This window comes from Scatophagus argus, chromosome 6 (genome assembly GCF_020382885.2).
Source record: "Scatophagus argus isolate fScaArg1 chromosome 6, fScaArg1.pri, whole genome shotgun sequence".
Classification (NCBI taxonomy): domain Eukaryota; kingdom Metazoa; phylum Chordata; class Actinopteri; family Scatophagidae; genus Scatophagus; species Scatophagus argus.
Window position 1 is genome coordinate 24,453,096 of NC_058498.1, and position 17,367 is coordinate 24,470,462.

The 17,367-nt window shown below is 40.5% G+C and overlaps 1 protein-coding gene across 8 annotated transcripts in view; it reads right to left on the bottom strand.

The window, feature by feature from the left end:
- mcf2l2 (MCF.2 cell line derived transforming sequence-like 2) overlaps positions 1-17,367 on the bottom strand; it is a 118,737-nt gene that overhangs the window by 85,708 nt on the left and 15,662 nt on the right. For all 8 annotated transcript variants that reach the window (XM_046392584.1, XM_046392577.1, XM_046392576.1 and 5 more), the window contains exon 2: positions 1,850-1,933. In XM_046392584.1, coding sequence (XP_046248540.1) covers positions 1,850-1,933 — 84 coding nt within the window. The remainder of the gene's footprint in view (positions 1-1,849; positions 1,934-17,367) is intronic.

Consider the following 17,367-nt stretch of genomic DNA (forward strand, 5'->3'; position numbering starts at 1 on the left):
ACAGCTGCTCAACTCTAAGTCTGTAGTCTTAAGTAGTATTCATCCATCCATCCATTTTCTATACCGCTTATCCGTCAGGGTCGTGGGGAGCTGGAGCCTATCCCGGCTGACTACGGGCGAGAGGCGGGGTACACCCTGGACTGGTCGCCAGTCAATCGCATGGCCCAGTTAAGTCATGTTACTTGTATCGCAGGGCCAACACACAAAGACAGACAACCACACACTCTCACACTCACACCTGGGGGCAATTTAGAGTAGCCAATTAACCTAATGTGCATGTTTTTGGTATTGTGGGAGGAAGCCGGAGTACCCGGAGAAAACCCACGCAGGCACAGGGAGAACATGCAAACTCCACATAGAAGGGCCCAGACCGGGATTCGAACCTGGAACCCTCTTGCTATGAGGCGACAGTGCTAACCACTGCACCACCGTTCAGAAATTCAAAAAGAGGCAATTTAGGGACAATAATATTGGATAATTAAAAAACTCACAATATATGAGAAACAGACACAGGCTATGTAGCGAGTCACAGATTGGTGTGTGCGTCTATATCAGATGTCCATGTGATAAGTTTAACACTGGAAAAACAACATGCACTACTGAACATACAAAAACCCTCTATGTAAGAATATAAATGATCCTCTAGTCCATTATTTTGATTAATGTGTTGAAAATGCACTGCCCCTACACTTCTTCTCTTTGGATGCAAGCCATGGAACATATGTATTTATCTACAGGGTGGGACACCAAGGACATTATCCATCCATCCATCCATCCATCCAGCTGTCTACATGACAGCAGGCGAGAGGCTGGGTACACCCTGGACAGGTCGCCAGTCAGCTGCAGGGCTGACACACAAAGACACACACCAAACCAAATACTAACAGCCAGCTGAAGGGCTTTCTGTATTTTTCTGTAAAAGCATATCACTCGTTTTAGTGTGATTTTCTCTGTGAATAATAAAAAGTCACAAGAGAGCCAAGCAGCTGATTAACACATAAAGTCCTTTCTTCTGGGAAACTGCTGGGATTGTGCAGGCGCGTCAGAAGGATTAAAAGTGAAACTTCCAGTTCCTGTTAGCATGAAGGGAGAAGGAGAAGTGAAGTGCCACTGTATATAAGAGGATGTTGGTAATAACATAACTAGAACTAGAATAACTAGAAATAACATTAGAGGTGGATGACATCTTGTTTCCATTTATGGAGTGCACTTAAGTGAGATACAGAATACTGCAACACACAGCAAAGACCAGGACAGAATCCAGTTTGTGAGACTTTACTGTACAAACTAGGGAAGTGTGGGGTCTTTTGTAGCATACACTGTAAAACAGGTGGGGTAGAACAGTGAAATAACATGCAGTAGACATTAAAATAAAAAATAATAGGGGAGACTGGGGTGTGTGGTTTAAGAGCAGCTTCAGCACCTTTACAAATCGGGATCATTCTACTATAATCAAAAGGCTCACTATTCAGTCTGTGAACATAGTTGCATAATGTCTTCTGTCAGCTACTCAAAATAAAAAAAAAATAATGAAAAAAAATCCAGACAATCTTATTTTTAGTGACATTCTCTTCTATGATATCACGTGAAAATAAATATCAGTAAATTTCCGCACTTTTTTTTTCATCTTTGAGGGACCACACAATACAGAGCTCTTACATTTTACCATTAAATTTGTGGAACTCACCATGATGTCATTGAACATGGCCAATTTGCATAGTCTTGCGCGTCGAGAATACTAATAACTTGAGCCAGTATGGCTATTAATATTTCCTAGCCCTCTATTTAATTTAAATACACTCCAGGTGTGAACAGCAGGACAAAGGGAATGCAGAGTCTTGTTACATACCTGAGAGCAAGGCAAACTGGCGATGAAGCTGCTCTATGATGTCTACAGCCAGCAGGGGCCTGATCTCCTGCTGCATGATCTCATCTGTAAGGAAGAACACTCTGATCAGATGTGAAACGCTACTCAATTCCACACAAAGTGAAGTGAAGGCAAACATGCACATAGCGAGCTTTACACCCTCAGCCCCAAGACTCTAATTCAGACAAACAAACAAGCAGAAACATTATGATTGGATAAGTGTGAGACACATACAGCACACGCAGTACAGTAGTAGAGTTGTAGTGGAGTCAGGGTGACATAGAGGAGAATTCGAGAAGGGTTATAGTTAAATATAAAATAAAACGGGAAAAAGATCAGTTAGTCAATCTGATCGGTGTGACCAGTCAGAGATTGAAGAGTATATGCTATAGAGACGGCATCAACATTTCTTGCATCTCTTAAGGATTTCCCACAGAATCAGCTCTGCTGGAAAACTGCTGTACTGTGACATGGCCGTTTGACGAAGCGTTCACAACACACCACAAAGCAAAAGTGTTGGACAGACTGAAAAAATATGAAACTACTCTTAGACCCTTTCTGGGAGTGGGGCTAAATTCTATATTTATCCTCATGATGGTGCAAGAGGAAAGATTATGTGTCATTAAAATCAAAAGAGTTTGTCATCATCATCATCAAATTGGGTCCTCTGGAGGACATTAATACTTAGACCACATGTCCGTCTGGCCAGTAAAGTTGTGAACGAATATAATGTGCCTCCAGACCTCTTAATCACAGTCCACATCTCTGATTCTTCAGCCATTCAAATAGCTCTGTTGTTATGATCATTGATATTTCTCCCCCTAGAGAACAACTGAGCCAAAGAGCCTTCTAAGTGGAAAAAAGAAGACATCGTCTGCTTGTGCTCGAGCCAGAAAAACACCAACAAAAATGTCAACAAGAGAGAATTATGTTGTTGTAATGCAACTTCACCTTCCATTCCTTAAAAGTGAATTTCCAAATCGATGATTAAAATGTATCACTGTGTTCCTCCTCTCTACAGCACTTCTTCCTGATTTCATGTTGAAATTTCATCTCACTTTTTTTTTTAAAAAAAAAAAAAGAAAGAAAATAAAAAAGAATCTCTCTTTAAATTGTGTTTGTGATGTGTTTCCTGATAAGGTATTAGTCAAGTATTAGACAAGTTAGTAACCTTGTTATAGTTTTATGACATAAGATGCTATGAATACATTTTCTAGTTGCAGCTTTTTCTTTAGAACTGAAGTGAAAACAACACGGCAAACTTATTTATAGCCTGGGATGATGATCAGCGTGAATAACCGGCCAACTTACTCATCCTTATACCTCTTCTGAACAAATGCAAATGAAAATAGTCATCGGTCTTCTGCCATATCATCACAAGTAGATTATACTGTAACTATCCATGTGTGACTAATGCACATAGCAAACTATAACAAAGCATTCACACACATGTGTGTGTGTCCACGTCTTATTGCTCTGGTTTAATGATTATTATGGTTCCCCTGCAGCCCGAAGCTCTAAGTGCAGTGAACAAACCTTCCTCTGTTACTGAGAATAAAGACATGCATTAACACTGACTGTGCTTTAATTCTCTAAAACATGCTTGGCCAGGCTATGTGGTGGTGGGGCCCAAAAGAAGCAGAAAGAGAGCACAGTGGCTGATCGTGAACCTGGCCTTTAATGGAAGCTTCCAGCTATAGCTTCCATTTCAGTTTCAGTTCCTCTCAGAACAGACTTTATAACTTTTTACTGCACAAGTAGACAAAATGGACAACTTCAAGCACTTCAGGAAACTTACATTTGTTCTATACAGCTGTTATAGGATAAATAATATTCTGCTTTGGCCACTCGCAGTTTCCATACGCACTGTGCATAAAGATCTTTCCACTATCGTAAAGAGTAGTTTGCAGTGTTTACATTGTCTGTGTGCTTTGAGTAACCTGTGAGAAGGGCCGTTCATTACAGCTCCAACAATGAAACTAACACAAATAGCTAAAGAAATAATTACGGAAGTTAATTTTCAGAGGAGAAGCAAATTTGGAAAAATGTGTACAAAGAGAGGGATGGGGCAGAGGCTCTAAGAAATGTTATCTAGCTGTTCAGGAATGTTTTAACAGGGTTATGCAAGCAGAACTGGGCACCTAAGCACAGAGGATGCTCTGTATTGTTGTAACATCAAAGTAGAAAAGAGTGCAGACAGAGTGATGTATGACCACTTCAAGACTCGACAGCAACAATCTGTTTTTAGAAACTGTCTAAAGACTGAGGAGGCAGAGGGTAAGTGCAGGAAGCACTCATATAAGCAGACGTCAGGTCGCGTTACATAGGCAATACACACACTAATGGAAGCAGTGGGATGCCTGCTTTGGAAGATTAAGTTTAGAGACTAGAATTAGCTAGGTTTCTTTAGATGTTTTGGATAGCTACAATTAGCTGCAAGCTAGTTAGCTGTCATTTGTTTCTATGTTGGGCAGCTATTCCTGTTCAGTCTGACCACAATTATGGTCCAATGAGGACGGCTGTAAACCATGAAAAGCCTCTTGAAGGGCCAAGACATTCCTCAGTTTGACAAAGGGAGTTCCTATTTACCCAACAGCATGAGAACATTCAAAGAGTGACTGCATCTGAAAGATGTGCAAAGGTATATTCAAACCAAACATACGGTGATGCTCTGGGAGAGTTCAGACTGACATTAGCACCGTGCACACAACCAGCCCAGTATTCCCAACCTTGTAACATTATATTTCAATGCAAGAAGTAATTTGCCCTTCTTCTAGTGAAGCTGTTAGTAAAGATGTAGCCACTTGAGCATTCAGTTCAACAAACTTCCAGCACGGACAAAGGATAAGATGTCATTGTTCTGGTATGGGTGATACATATTGATTAGAGTGCAAACAGCAAACTCTCCCTGACAACAGCTCCTCCTGTGGGGATCTGAAGGGGTTCCCAGGCCAGATGTCATATGTAACCACTCCAGCAGTTTTCCGGTCTACCCCAGGTTCTCCTCTCAGTTGAACATGTCCAATGGAAGATGTACTGGAGACATCCTAATCAGATGCTGAAATCACCTCAGCTGGCTCATTTCAGTGAGCTGTCCCCTCACCGTATCTCTAAGGCTGAGCCTTACAAGGGAAACTCATTTTGGACACCTGAGTCAGAGAATCAGAGTCAGAATCAGAAATCTGTGATCTGTGATCTGTGATCTCATCCTTTCGGTCACTGCCTATTGAGTTCAACAAATGAGGGTTAGAACATATATCAATTGGCAAATTGGAAAGCTTTGGCTTTCGACTCAGTTGTCCATCTCACTCTCCAATTTGCCCTCACTCAAACCCTGTGATAGTAGCAAACTGCCCCTGCGCATGATGCTCAAATTGATGAAGCCAACAGAACCACATCATCTGCAAAAAGCAGATCTAATTCATACTATGTGGACTCTGGGATTGGGGCAAAATAGTATTGTTCAGTTCTCTCAGAATGGACAGGAGAGCTATAGCGAGCAGAAAAAGATAATGTGAAATTACGTGCATAGCTCGTAATTTGGAAGTGTCCTTTATCTGATGATTATATGGGGGAATGACCTCACTCCATGATGTGAATTCCATTTAAAATTTAGAGATTTAATTAATTCAAAAACAGCTCCATCAAATATCTTTTCTCTCAGCACCAGCTCTGACTGACTCACATGTGATTTTGTCTGCACTCACACACACACACGCACACCTTAGCTGTCACCTTCATCCATCTGCTCTAAATATAAATGGATTAAGCAGCAGGCTTTCACACACTGTCACTGCTGCTCCTGGCTTTCACAGTCAGATTGAGCTCAACAATTAGGAATTAACCTCATCAAAAACAGAGCGTGATTTATGGCAAAAGACTAAAACCATCTTAGATTAGATACAGTTTCTCGCTTATATTCAACTGATAATTATGTTAGATAAAACATTAATTAAAAACAATGAACAAATGAACCCAAATGAACCCGATGAACCCAAACAAGTGAGGCTGTCCTTGTTTGTTACACAATCAATTATATAATTATAGTACATAATACATATTATATATTAATTGTGGCTTATCATTAGAGAAGATATGAGTTTAAGTCCCTATCTCCAGTCTTTTAAGAATATAAGAAGCTGAGAAGTCGTGTTCGGACTGAACTGATTTGGCTTGTTTGTTTTTAAGTTTTAACATTATGGTGACATGATTCAGACCATTTACCATTTGAACTGGCAAGCTCTAGGTTCGACTCTTGGTTAATAGCAAATATCTGCAAATAATAATAATAATAATAATAAAAACATGCAATCAGAATGTTTTTTTTCCCAACACCACTGACAGATGGTTGACATCAGTAACTTGTTGAGCCACAGCGACAAATAGTGTTTCTCAGGTATTTCCAGGCACCAACTGGAAGCAGTTGTGACTCGTTTGCGTTGTCTTCTGTGCTTCTTGTTAGAATTTCTTTACTTGGTAGTGTTTTCTACATTCGGTTGTTTACTGCCTTTTCAGTGTCTTGCTTATATGTCGTCTTCTTGCATGTACAATGTACAAGTTAGAAAAGTACAGACACTGCTGTGTATGTAGTATCTCAGAACTCAAGAGAAACTCTGTTTTTGTTTTTTTTTTCTTTTCTTTTTTCTTTTTCTCCTCTCTCTCGGTTTTGTGCTTTGACAGAGTCATAAAGCTCTGAGAAATGCCTCAAACCATACTGCGTATTGGTAGCATGGAGCCTGTTATTTGTAGTTACACTTTGTTTGCTGAAATGCTAGATTGAAACACTTGTCTTAGTGACTGCATACTGAGCTTATTACCATCATTTCAGAAACATCACTATTTAATGGCTACAAAAACCCCTAAACACATTCCAGAGAATGATTCAACACAGAAATGCTACTTTACATAACAGCAATAAAGTATGAGCTTTGTGCTACTATGCTTCGAAAAGACTCCTTAAGGATCCTTAAAGTTTAAAGGAACCATCAGAAAAAGTTGAAGAAAAACTTTAAGACACAAGTATGTCACCTTCTACACTAACATTCCATCATCAGTCATTTAAAAGTTAAAGGAAATACTTTGCAAACCGAATCACCTAGCCAGCAGATGGAAAAGACTGGTAAAATGGAAAAAGGATTACACCAGGCAGGCAGAAAGAAGCATGGCTGGCAACAGATGTGTGTGTGTGTGTGTGTGTGTGAGCGTGTGTTTGTGTTCCTCCCAGACAGTCTGCTGTGGTGTCTAAACACAGCCCAAGACAACAAGACATTGTGCATATTATACAGCACACACTCATTTACGACACTGCACATCTACTGCTATAACTTCTTAGTTGATTGGGGTGAGAGAGAGAGAGAGAGAGAGAGAGACTAAATGAATAAACAGGCAAAGTGTGAAGTGACAAAGTAAGAAATCACTGCAGGTTCTACAGTGTTAAAGTGTGAACGTTACCTATAACATGTCTGACACTCTTCATCTTCACACCTTCCTTCACCGAACACGTTCACGGGCATAAATGTGAATCCTCTCAGAAAAACAGTAATTCCACAGGACAACACAACATCCAGCAGCAACCCCGATTTGTCAACAACAGCTGTTTCTTCATCACCATCATGGTCCCCATCATCAACTGTTCCAGACGTCCAGGCAAACAAATCTCAAGCTCTGTCTCTCTCTCTCTCTTTTCTCCAGTTTCACACACACACACAGCCGGAGCAGAACTACGTGTGTGTGTGTGTGTGTGTGAGAGTGTGTGTGTGTGTGTGGTTGTTACATGCATCTGTGGTCAGTTTTTCCAGCTCCAGCTGTAGTGAAATGCTGAGCAGCAAACGGCCCATCAGAAGTGAGGGAGAGGGAGGGCAGAGAGAGAAAAGAAAGCAGTCAGTGTGTGTGTGTGTGTGAGAGAGAGCGAGAGGGAGAGAGAGAGAGTCAGACAGAGGCAGAGACAGAGAGAGAGAGCTTATGCACGGATCCAATTGTGTGTATCATTTTTGCATTCTGGGTGTTACGATCGGCATAGTATCTGAACGCTGACTCAGAAATCTGGATCACTTCCTACCAGGGCAGCCTCGCCCCCTCAGAGCTGACAGCAACAAAGAAGTACACAGTCATTTCAGCAGTACCAGATGGGCTTTTCCAAAAACCCAGGAAAAGAATGTTTGAAAACCGGGACTTACAACTGAGAGCTAAATGGCTGGTTTACAAGGCGGTCTGGAGTAGAGACCCGGACCACCTACACCACACACATCAGCTTTGAAGTTCTACCACCAGATAGGTCAAACCCACAAACAAGTTCATGTCTTCCAAAAAAAGATGCTCTACTACCTACTAAATGACCAGAGGGCTTCCAGAACTCAGATGAACAAGATGTACATCAAAACCAATCCTCAATCCCGAGTTCCACACCGACACCACAAACTGGGAGGACGTTGCTACCCATTTTAAAGTGAATGGAAATACTTTATAAACTAAATCATCTTACCAACACAATGTAATGGAAAGTCTTAATAATTTACTTAACAACTGCTTACTTTAGTTTCCTTATAACTCAGACAGGCAGGCTTACCTGCTGCTGAATGGGGCTGGGTTCAGTGTCAGATGTTTTATACCATCTACCATTATACCATCTGAGTGGTTTAACTGTTGAATTTGGGCAAGATAAACGTTTTATGAACAACACAATCAGCAGTTTTCAACCCATTTCAGTGAGTTATTTCTATATTCACGGCTTTATGATCTTCATGCAATACGATTCAATTTGTCTCAGTTGCTTATAATTCTTGCTAGATGCTCACAAGTGGAGTTTTGTATCAATGTCAGGCCTACTCAATTATGTGTGTGGAGGAAAATAACTAATTGTCATAAGGAACTGTAAAGTGTTTATCTAGCATAAATTTGGCTTATTTTAACAGTTCTGAAGGCCGACTGCAGTGTCTCACTATGTGATTTGTATTTGTATTTATATAATTATGAGTATATACAGATATAGGACTTGATTTTGACCTGATTTTTCAGTATTTTAAAATGTGTGAACTGTGTTCTTGTCATGATCTGCTGTCTATAAGTCACTGTTTTTTCTGTTTTCCCCTGAACGCTTCATCCTTCAGCCCATTATCACCTCAATCAGCCTCACTGCTCTCACCTGTTCTCCACACAGGTTACAAAGGCAACCCCTGCCCATCTCTCATTGCCAGATTGTTCCTCTGCTCTGCATGACTCTCCAGCTCTGTTTTCCAGTTTGTCTTGCCAGTTGATGACCCTGCCTGCTTCTGTTTTTGCCTCCTGCCTTCTCGTTGGGTAAAGTAGACTCTGATTTTTTCCCTTCATTTATTGAAGTTTTTTGCTGTGACTTAATTTTTTGCTGAAGAGGTTTTTGTTATTGGACTTTTTGTGGAGGTTTTTAGAAAGAAGGATTTTTTCATTGTGGTTAAAGTTTTGCTGAAAAGGATTTTTGTTATTTAACCTTTCAGTGGAGTCCTTTGACCAGCCCCGCTCCCTGGTGGATGTTACTGCCTCAGCAAAGCCTCCTTTATGTAATTAATAAAGTTTTTTTGCTCCTTACTGACTTTGTCCTGTGTGTTGCATTTGGGTCCATATACCCCCTGGTTTCAGTTCTGACCACAATGAAAAGAAAATCATGGCTAAAATTACAGGTAGGTAGGCAGAAAAAGCCCTTTTCACATTGTAAATAAGCTTCTCAATGTTTGATGTACACAACTACTAAAGAAGGAAAATAAGCTCACTCCATGCTATGATGTTAATAAACACTCCACATTTGAGCTTGTAACAGTGGTTAGCTATAGCCTAATGACTGAGATTCTGGTAACTAATGAAAAATGGTTTTGTGTACTCCACATTGATCATAAACCCTGGACTTATCGCAATCATTGTAACTGAGAAAGATGTGGCTCCCTTATAAAATGAAAACAGCAGCTTCCTCACTTAATTGTATTTCTTTACAGGTATCCTCAACCTTGTCAATATGCAAAGCAGTGTTTACCTATATATATTTTTGTATGACTTTGGCAGTCCTGTCTCCTGAAGTTTAGGAGTTTGATGGCTTGGGGAAAGAAACTGTTTTGGAGTCTGGTGGTGGTAGGCTGAATGCGGTACCTCGCTGAAGATGGCAAGAGGGTGAAGAGTGTGTGTGAGGGATGAGTGGTGTTATCTACCATGCTGACTGCTTTGCGGGTGCACTCTGGGGTGTAAATGTCTGTGATGGATGTGCCTTTCTCAGCTATCTTAGGAAGCAGAGATGCTGTTTTGGTGATGGAGCTGGTGTTGAGGGACCCGGTGAGGTTTTCTGCCAGGCAGACACAGAGGTATTTGGTTCTCTTGACGATCTCCATGGAGGATCCATTTATGATCAGGGGTGCGTGGTCTCCCCAATCCTTCGTATATTCAACAACCATCTCTTGTTGGCTCTGTATGCTGACTCATCGTTATTGCAGATGAGACCCAACACAGTCGTGTCATCAGCAAACTTGATGATGTGGTTTGTACTGGGCACTGCTGCACAGTCGTGAGTCGGCACAGTGAACAGCAGTGGACTGAGCACACAGCCCTGTGGGGCCTCAGTGCTCAGTGTGGTGGTGACAGAGATGCTGCTCCCGAACCAGACCGTCTGAGGTCTCCCGGTCAGGAAGTTCAGGATCCAGTTGCAGAGGGAGGTGTTCAGGCCCAGCAGGCTCAGATTGCCAATCACATGTGGGATGACTATTCAATGCTGAGCTGAATTCCATGAACAGCATACATACGTCCATGTGGATAAGGAGCAAGTGGAGGGTGGTGACAAGGTTCCATTTACAAGGTCTCTTACAAGGTTCCAGTATGTTGATGCTCTCTCCGTTTATGTGCTCTTGTGTTTATCTGCTCTGCTCTTCTGATTGGACTTCGTAGAGTCCTCCAATCAAACTTTTAAGAATCAATTGATGCTCTTATTAGCTTACCAATACAGTTTCATGGTTGAGTGTTTTAGTCACATATTCAAATAACTGGGAAACTGTTCAAATAACCTGTTAGGACATGCAATATTGTTTAGACATACATTTTTTTTCTGTGTGTGTGTGTACATAAGCTTATTGTTCAAAACAATACTGTAGGAAACACATGTTCTTCCCCCTCCCTGCTCTGTTCTTTCCACTGTTTTCCTGTCCCCATAGCACTGAATGAACAGTGCACACTCATAGAATTATATGTAAACACACATCCACAATACACACTTGCGCACACACATCCATGACACACACACAAATACTTCTATGACCTACACAAAAAACAAACAAAAAAAACCCAAAACAAAACACTGGGCTGCAGCTACTTACATGCACATACAGCAGACATACACTACTAAACTACACATGCATACATATACTACACACATGTGTGGACACATACACATTGTTTTCAGATTTTTGCTTGGAACTACCTCCGCTACTGTATTCCCATTTTCTCTTTTACTGCACAGAACATTTCAAAAATGAGAACTTTGAGCTACAGAAGTGAAAAAGTGTGATTAGTGGTCATGCATTAAAATCACATGGTTGCACAAGACACAGTATCTACTGATACAATCAGATGAAACTCTTGTTTATTGAGTGACATCAAATACTGCAGGTTGATACATTGTAAGTGTTGGTCCGCGACCGCACTGTGTTCATTATATTCATCTGCTGCTTTGCTTTGTAAAATACATTTTAAAGGAAACTGTGTGTATCCTTGCAACATTTTCTTTTTTTATCTTTACTCTGCACAGAGTACATGGTTGGATGTTGAGTACAGAGACAGATTCCACCTGTTGTCAAATTTAGGCAAGGTTAATTAAGGCAGTGATGTAGGTTAAATGTTTGAACGGTCAGCATTAAATTAGTAATATTTAACAAAAGACACTTTATTTTCCTAAACTTATCTAAGTTGATATCCTGCCGAAACATGACCAAACCTTGACCAGTGTTGTCACATTATTAAAACATAAATGTTGTTCCATCCATCCATTTTCTATGCCGCTTATCTGTCAGGGTCGTGGGGGAGCTGGAGCCTATCCCAGCTGACTACGGGCGAGAGGCACATAAATGTTGTTCTCAATGGTAATATTTTCCTGCTGATATCTTTATACTGTATTTCAAGAAAGAGAATAGTTGCCTGTAAAAAGATCCATGACAACTAAAAGCTATGAGTAGATGGAAAAAGGTGTGTGTGTGTGTGTGTGTGTGTGCATAATATATAGTGACTGTAGCTCAATCCACCTTGCTGATTCTACTTACCAGCAGAACTCCCACACACTCACAATGGAGTCTGTGTTGAAGAGCTTACATAACAGAGGAGATTACACTGAACACTGGGACACTGAGTCTGAAGACTGATGCAGCAGTACAGCACAGGGCTGATCATCATTCTGTGGTACATTATATCGCATATTGTTAGCAGAGTACTGCTGTACTTCTGTCTGTATCTGGACTTGCACGTTGTTTTCCTTAATCCATGTGCACCATCGCTTAGAGGTGCTTCTAGCGTAGTTAAAAGTTCCACAAAATGAACCGCCAAAGAGCACAGAGATTAGAGATGGACTCCACTGAGGTGTTTAACTTGGACCTGCATCTGGAGAAGGCATGCTTTGTTGCTATTGATGAACAAGATAGGCTTCGTCCACTTTGAGAGTTAAATGAATAAGAAAATGAAATGCTTTCTGATTCTGATTGTAAACCATGTTTTATTTTTTATTCTTTGCTTTTGGAACACAGACTGCGTAAAACATGGGTGTAATCTCAGTGACATCACCAGTAGGTTTCTGATGAATCATTGTAAAATAAATAGATAAATAAATAAAATCTTTAGGCTTGGTGCACTTTTTTCAGGCACAAGTCCGGTTTTTCATGCTTATTGCAAGTAGCTTGTAACTGTTATGAAAGATGCTACACAAATAAAAGAAAAGAAAAGAATAAAGAAAATGGACAAAGAGGTGGGGCACACACTTCTTGGACAGTCTGTTAGTAGAACTAAGCTGTTTCACATACAGCCCTTCGCTCTCAGAACGAGTCTACGAAAGTGTGAGAGTTATGTCGGTTCTCCAAAAACCCACGTGTACTGCTGATAGTCTGGTGGTGGAGTCGACATGTGACTAACGCACCCTGAGCCTGCAGGACCTGAACATCTCATGACCTGCCCCTGTGGGGACAGCAGCAGCTCAGACTGCACACACACACACACACACACACACACACACACACACAGCAGGTAAACACACATTCACATACACACAGAGAGACATGTAAAGTATGTATATGTGCACAATTTTAGACAGTCAATGTCATTTTTCATTTCTGTGATGCTTTCAATGACCGCATCTTTTCAAATTTCATTTCAACAAACTCAGTTATCACCCAAACTCTGTGTAGTTACACTCCACTTTGCATGTTTACATACTGTTTAACAACACTATACTAAGTTAAATTTAGTCCCCTGTGTAACTAAAAGTTAGTTTATTTGTTTCGAACTCATGTTATGTTACATGGGTTACGTACATATGTGTCATACATACATGTTATGAAATGTATGACACATATGTACATTATTTACATATGTGATTTCCTTAGTTTCTAATCAATCTGTGACTGTACAAACCACATTTGTCAAGATGTCAAACCTTACATATTACAGTAAGATACTGTAATTTTGTAAAGCTGAAAATTACAAAAACAAAGATCCTCAAACTATCTCAGCCACATTCTGACTGTGAGAAGATTTTACATTTTCACAGTCACTACAGGACTCTGTCTTCCTCATTCCCCTCTCAAAGTCATGTGGTGGCATATAAATAGCATGCTACTTTCAAGAACATTTTGCATGTCATTTCACGCACTTTAAGCTTTTCACACCATTTAACGCCATCCGTATTTCATTTTAGACATGCAGGAAGGGACGAAGTCATGGTTTGTGTAAAATAGCTTAACTCATGTTGAAAATGTTATGTTAGTTAACTTACAGACATAAGGTAAAATAGGTCAGCTTGACTTTTCACGTGGGACGCAACCTCATGTCTCTTGGATACACCGTCCACCACTGCAGTTTGAGTATGAGCAGTTTCTCAAATCAGCTTAACAGCAGAACACAGATGCTCTTTCCAAACACACACACACACACACACACACACACACACACACACTCACACACATACACACACACATTGTGCAGACATTGTGCTTTTTTTGGGGAGTTGCTCCTCAAGGTTCAGGAGTGGGGATGGGGATGGGGGTGGGGGTGGGGGGTTTCCTGTTGCTTCTCAGGAAGAAGGCGTCAGCACGAGAGGACAATCAGAGGATGTCTAATGACAGGATCTGCTGATAATAGGGTTCTCTCTCTCACACACACACACACACACACATTATGCCAATGAATATCTTTATCACTTCATGAAATATACACTACTGACAAACATGAACAGGCCCGACCATGTCCCAACACCAAATACACGGGTTAACTTGCTATATATGCAAAGGAACCTCATTATCCTTCTGCTGCGTAAGAATGTGGACATGTGTGTGTTAATGTGCATGTAGCTGTCTTTGTTGTTGTCACCATATGTCTAAGCATGCTTGGTCTTGACCTTGATGGTTACAAGGACTTCCACAGAAAAGAACACAGTAGGAATTCAGGAGATTTTCTTATTATGAGAACATAGACCTAAGACACACACACACACACAACAACAACAAACAAATGTGTGTGTTTCCACCAACTGGTCTGGAGCGAATAAACTAGGCTTCACAAAGTTTTGTCAGAAGACAATGTGTTATGAGTTACGTTATGCTGCAAAAGAGTAGATGAGGTGGAGGTCGCAAACAGAAACAAAGTTGTTTGCTGACCACTGATAAACTTCAGAGAAGACAAAAGAGATACAAAACCAACCTACTTATCCATCTCACGGGGAGGGAATGTGTGAATTAATCTGGGAATTGGAATCTTATGGGATATAGGGGAAGACGCCGAAAGCGGACATGACTTCCTCTTCTTTTCTTGGAGCAGAAACAGCTGATCAGCCATATTTGGTCAGCTTATTTTAAAAAATTCTATCTGATATTAAACTCCTTCAAAACAGCTAAAATGGAGTCAAGCCATATTTTTTTTTAATTTACTTATTACTTAATCTATTTGTGTGTGTGTGTGTGTGTGTGAAATTGAGTATTTCTACCAGCTGGATGATTGAGTCATACTTCATAGCAATGAAGGCATATGTTCACCCAGTGTAACAGTGTGGCTCATTGATGTGTTTTATAAACTTTGTGGGCAATGACAGTGTAGAATATCATCACATATCATCAGACATTATCATCAGACGTATTCTTTAACTTTGTTAAGAGGCATCTTATGCAAAAGAGATCTTGATTTCACTGGAACTTCCTAAATAAGTAAAATCTGTCAAAGTGACTCAATGTCGCCAAAATGTGATGATGATTATTACTTACTATTTATTGTTTTATTCAATGACCATGTGTCATATCTGCACTTTATCATGTCAGAATAATGTGTTTCCTTGATCTGATTGTTAGACGGCATATTCGCTTACCTGTTAGAAACTGATTATGCAACAAATATTATTTCCAGCCTTTCCTGAGAGGAAATTATTGATTGTTAATGGCAGAGCAGGGAGGTGCTCTCCATTCTGTCTAACATGAAAGAACTTTTTTCCCATGTTGACCAGTGTTCTCTTGTTCAGGGTCATGTCTCTGTTGACGTCTTCTTTCTGTTCACTGTGATTCTATTTTGAAGTTTCCACAATAAATTCTCTTATAATTCATCCTTTGAGGAATGTACCATTGTTTCTAACTTAATAACTTTACTCGCATAGTCATTTGGGGTAAGTCTGCTTCATGAACCCCCCCCCCACATATCCCTGAAAGACTGCCTCTTTTCCTCTTTGGTTTGATTCTGAAAGCAGGTAACAGTCTCAAAAACACCAGAAGAGAGACAGAACCAACCTTAACTTGGATCAGATCATCCAGCTGGTGTAAGCATAACATAAACCCCACATATGAACAGTTTTTAAGAGTCATATGCTCATCCACTCTCCTGTCAGGTTTGTGGAAGCTGTTCTCTGGTTAGCATTTTTCAGACTGTTCTTGAGCTCTTCATCATGACATTACGTGCCATCCCCAGTCCATTTCTACAAAGACGTCAGGATGCTTTCACTTGTTTCCAGAGGGGATTTTCTGCACCCGGAAACTTCAGGAGAATATTACAAATATTACATTGAGTAGCATATGACACGGACAGCAGATTTAAACATTGGGATTCAAACACTCAAGTCTCACAACATTCAAGTCCAAGTCAGTTCCCTGGTCCAATGTTTAATGAGTTAAAGCTGGATTTGTAGTTGTGTGCTATCAACAGATGATGCTGAACTATATACCAATAGCTATTTTTAGCTAGAGAAGCCAAGCTGAACTCTGCCAGCTTTCCAACTTGTATGCTAGAATACTACCTGGTCCCAGGTTTGCTTTGAGTTAATTAGTTTATGATCATTTGTGAAGGTATATGTGCCATCTACTCTGGTCCAATTAAAACCGGGTCTCACCAACCATGTCAGAGCTTTCTTTTAACCAATAACCAATAACACTGCTGTTTTTAAAGCCAGGTTCATTTATAGTTTCATTGGCCAAATATATACCGTTGCTTTCATGATTACACCACCTGTGCAAGGACATTAGTGATGCACCTGCAAAACTTGAATTGGGTGCCAAACAAAATAGGCTAGGTACTAAAACACTACACAAATGTGGAAGGGAAACATGAAATAAAGAATGGAGGGATGGGTACATACTTGTTAGTATGGCAGACTCAGTCTCTTGACACACCTCCAGGAAGTGGTAGAAAGAGACCATCTCATCGATAGAGATCCGTATGGTGGAATAGGCTTGTTCATATTTACCACATTTTGGACAGCGAGGCGGGATGGTCTGGTATTGAGCGTCCATCTCAGGTTCATAACTCCACCTAACCTCACCTGGGATGAGCCTGTGTGCGTTCTTATCTACTGTATCTATCCATCAAGACTGCAGGAGAAACAATGAATTAATCCATGTTTCCCTGATACTTCTAATGTTAAACACACAAACACTCACAAATACAGTTTGTCTCCCCTGCAGCAATACTACCACAGCGTTCTTGTTTGTTCATGTTTCTCTATCCAGCAAGGTGCCTCTAACTTCTTTCTCAGGCTGTCTCTCCGTCATAATCTCTGCATTAGAAAGTAAATCTGATTAAAGGACATTTGCATATGCCCGGCCCCGTGACTGTCACAAACAACTGCAACCTGCTGTCAGGGTGTGACTCCACACTTTCACCTTTGTCGACTCTATGACATTACTGAGCTGTTATTTTAAGCAGCAGTGAACCTGGATTACATGCAGGCAAAGCTGAGACACATCAAGCCTTTACAGCTTTTGTAAAACATTCCTCAGAGAAAGCAATTGATGTGAGGCACTTACATGGAACCAACTTTAAAA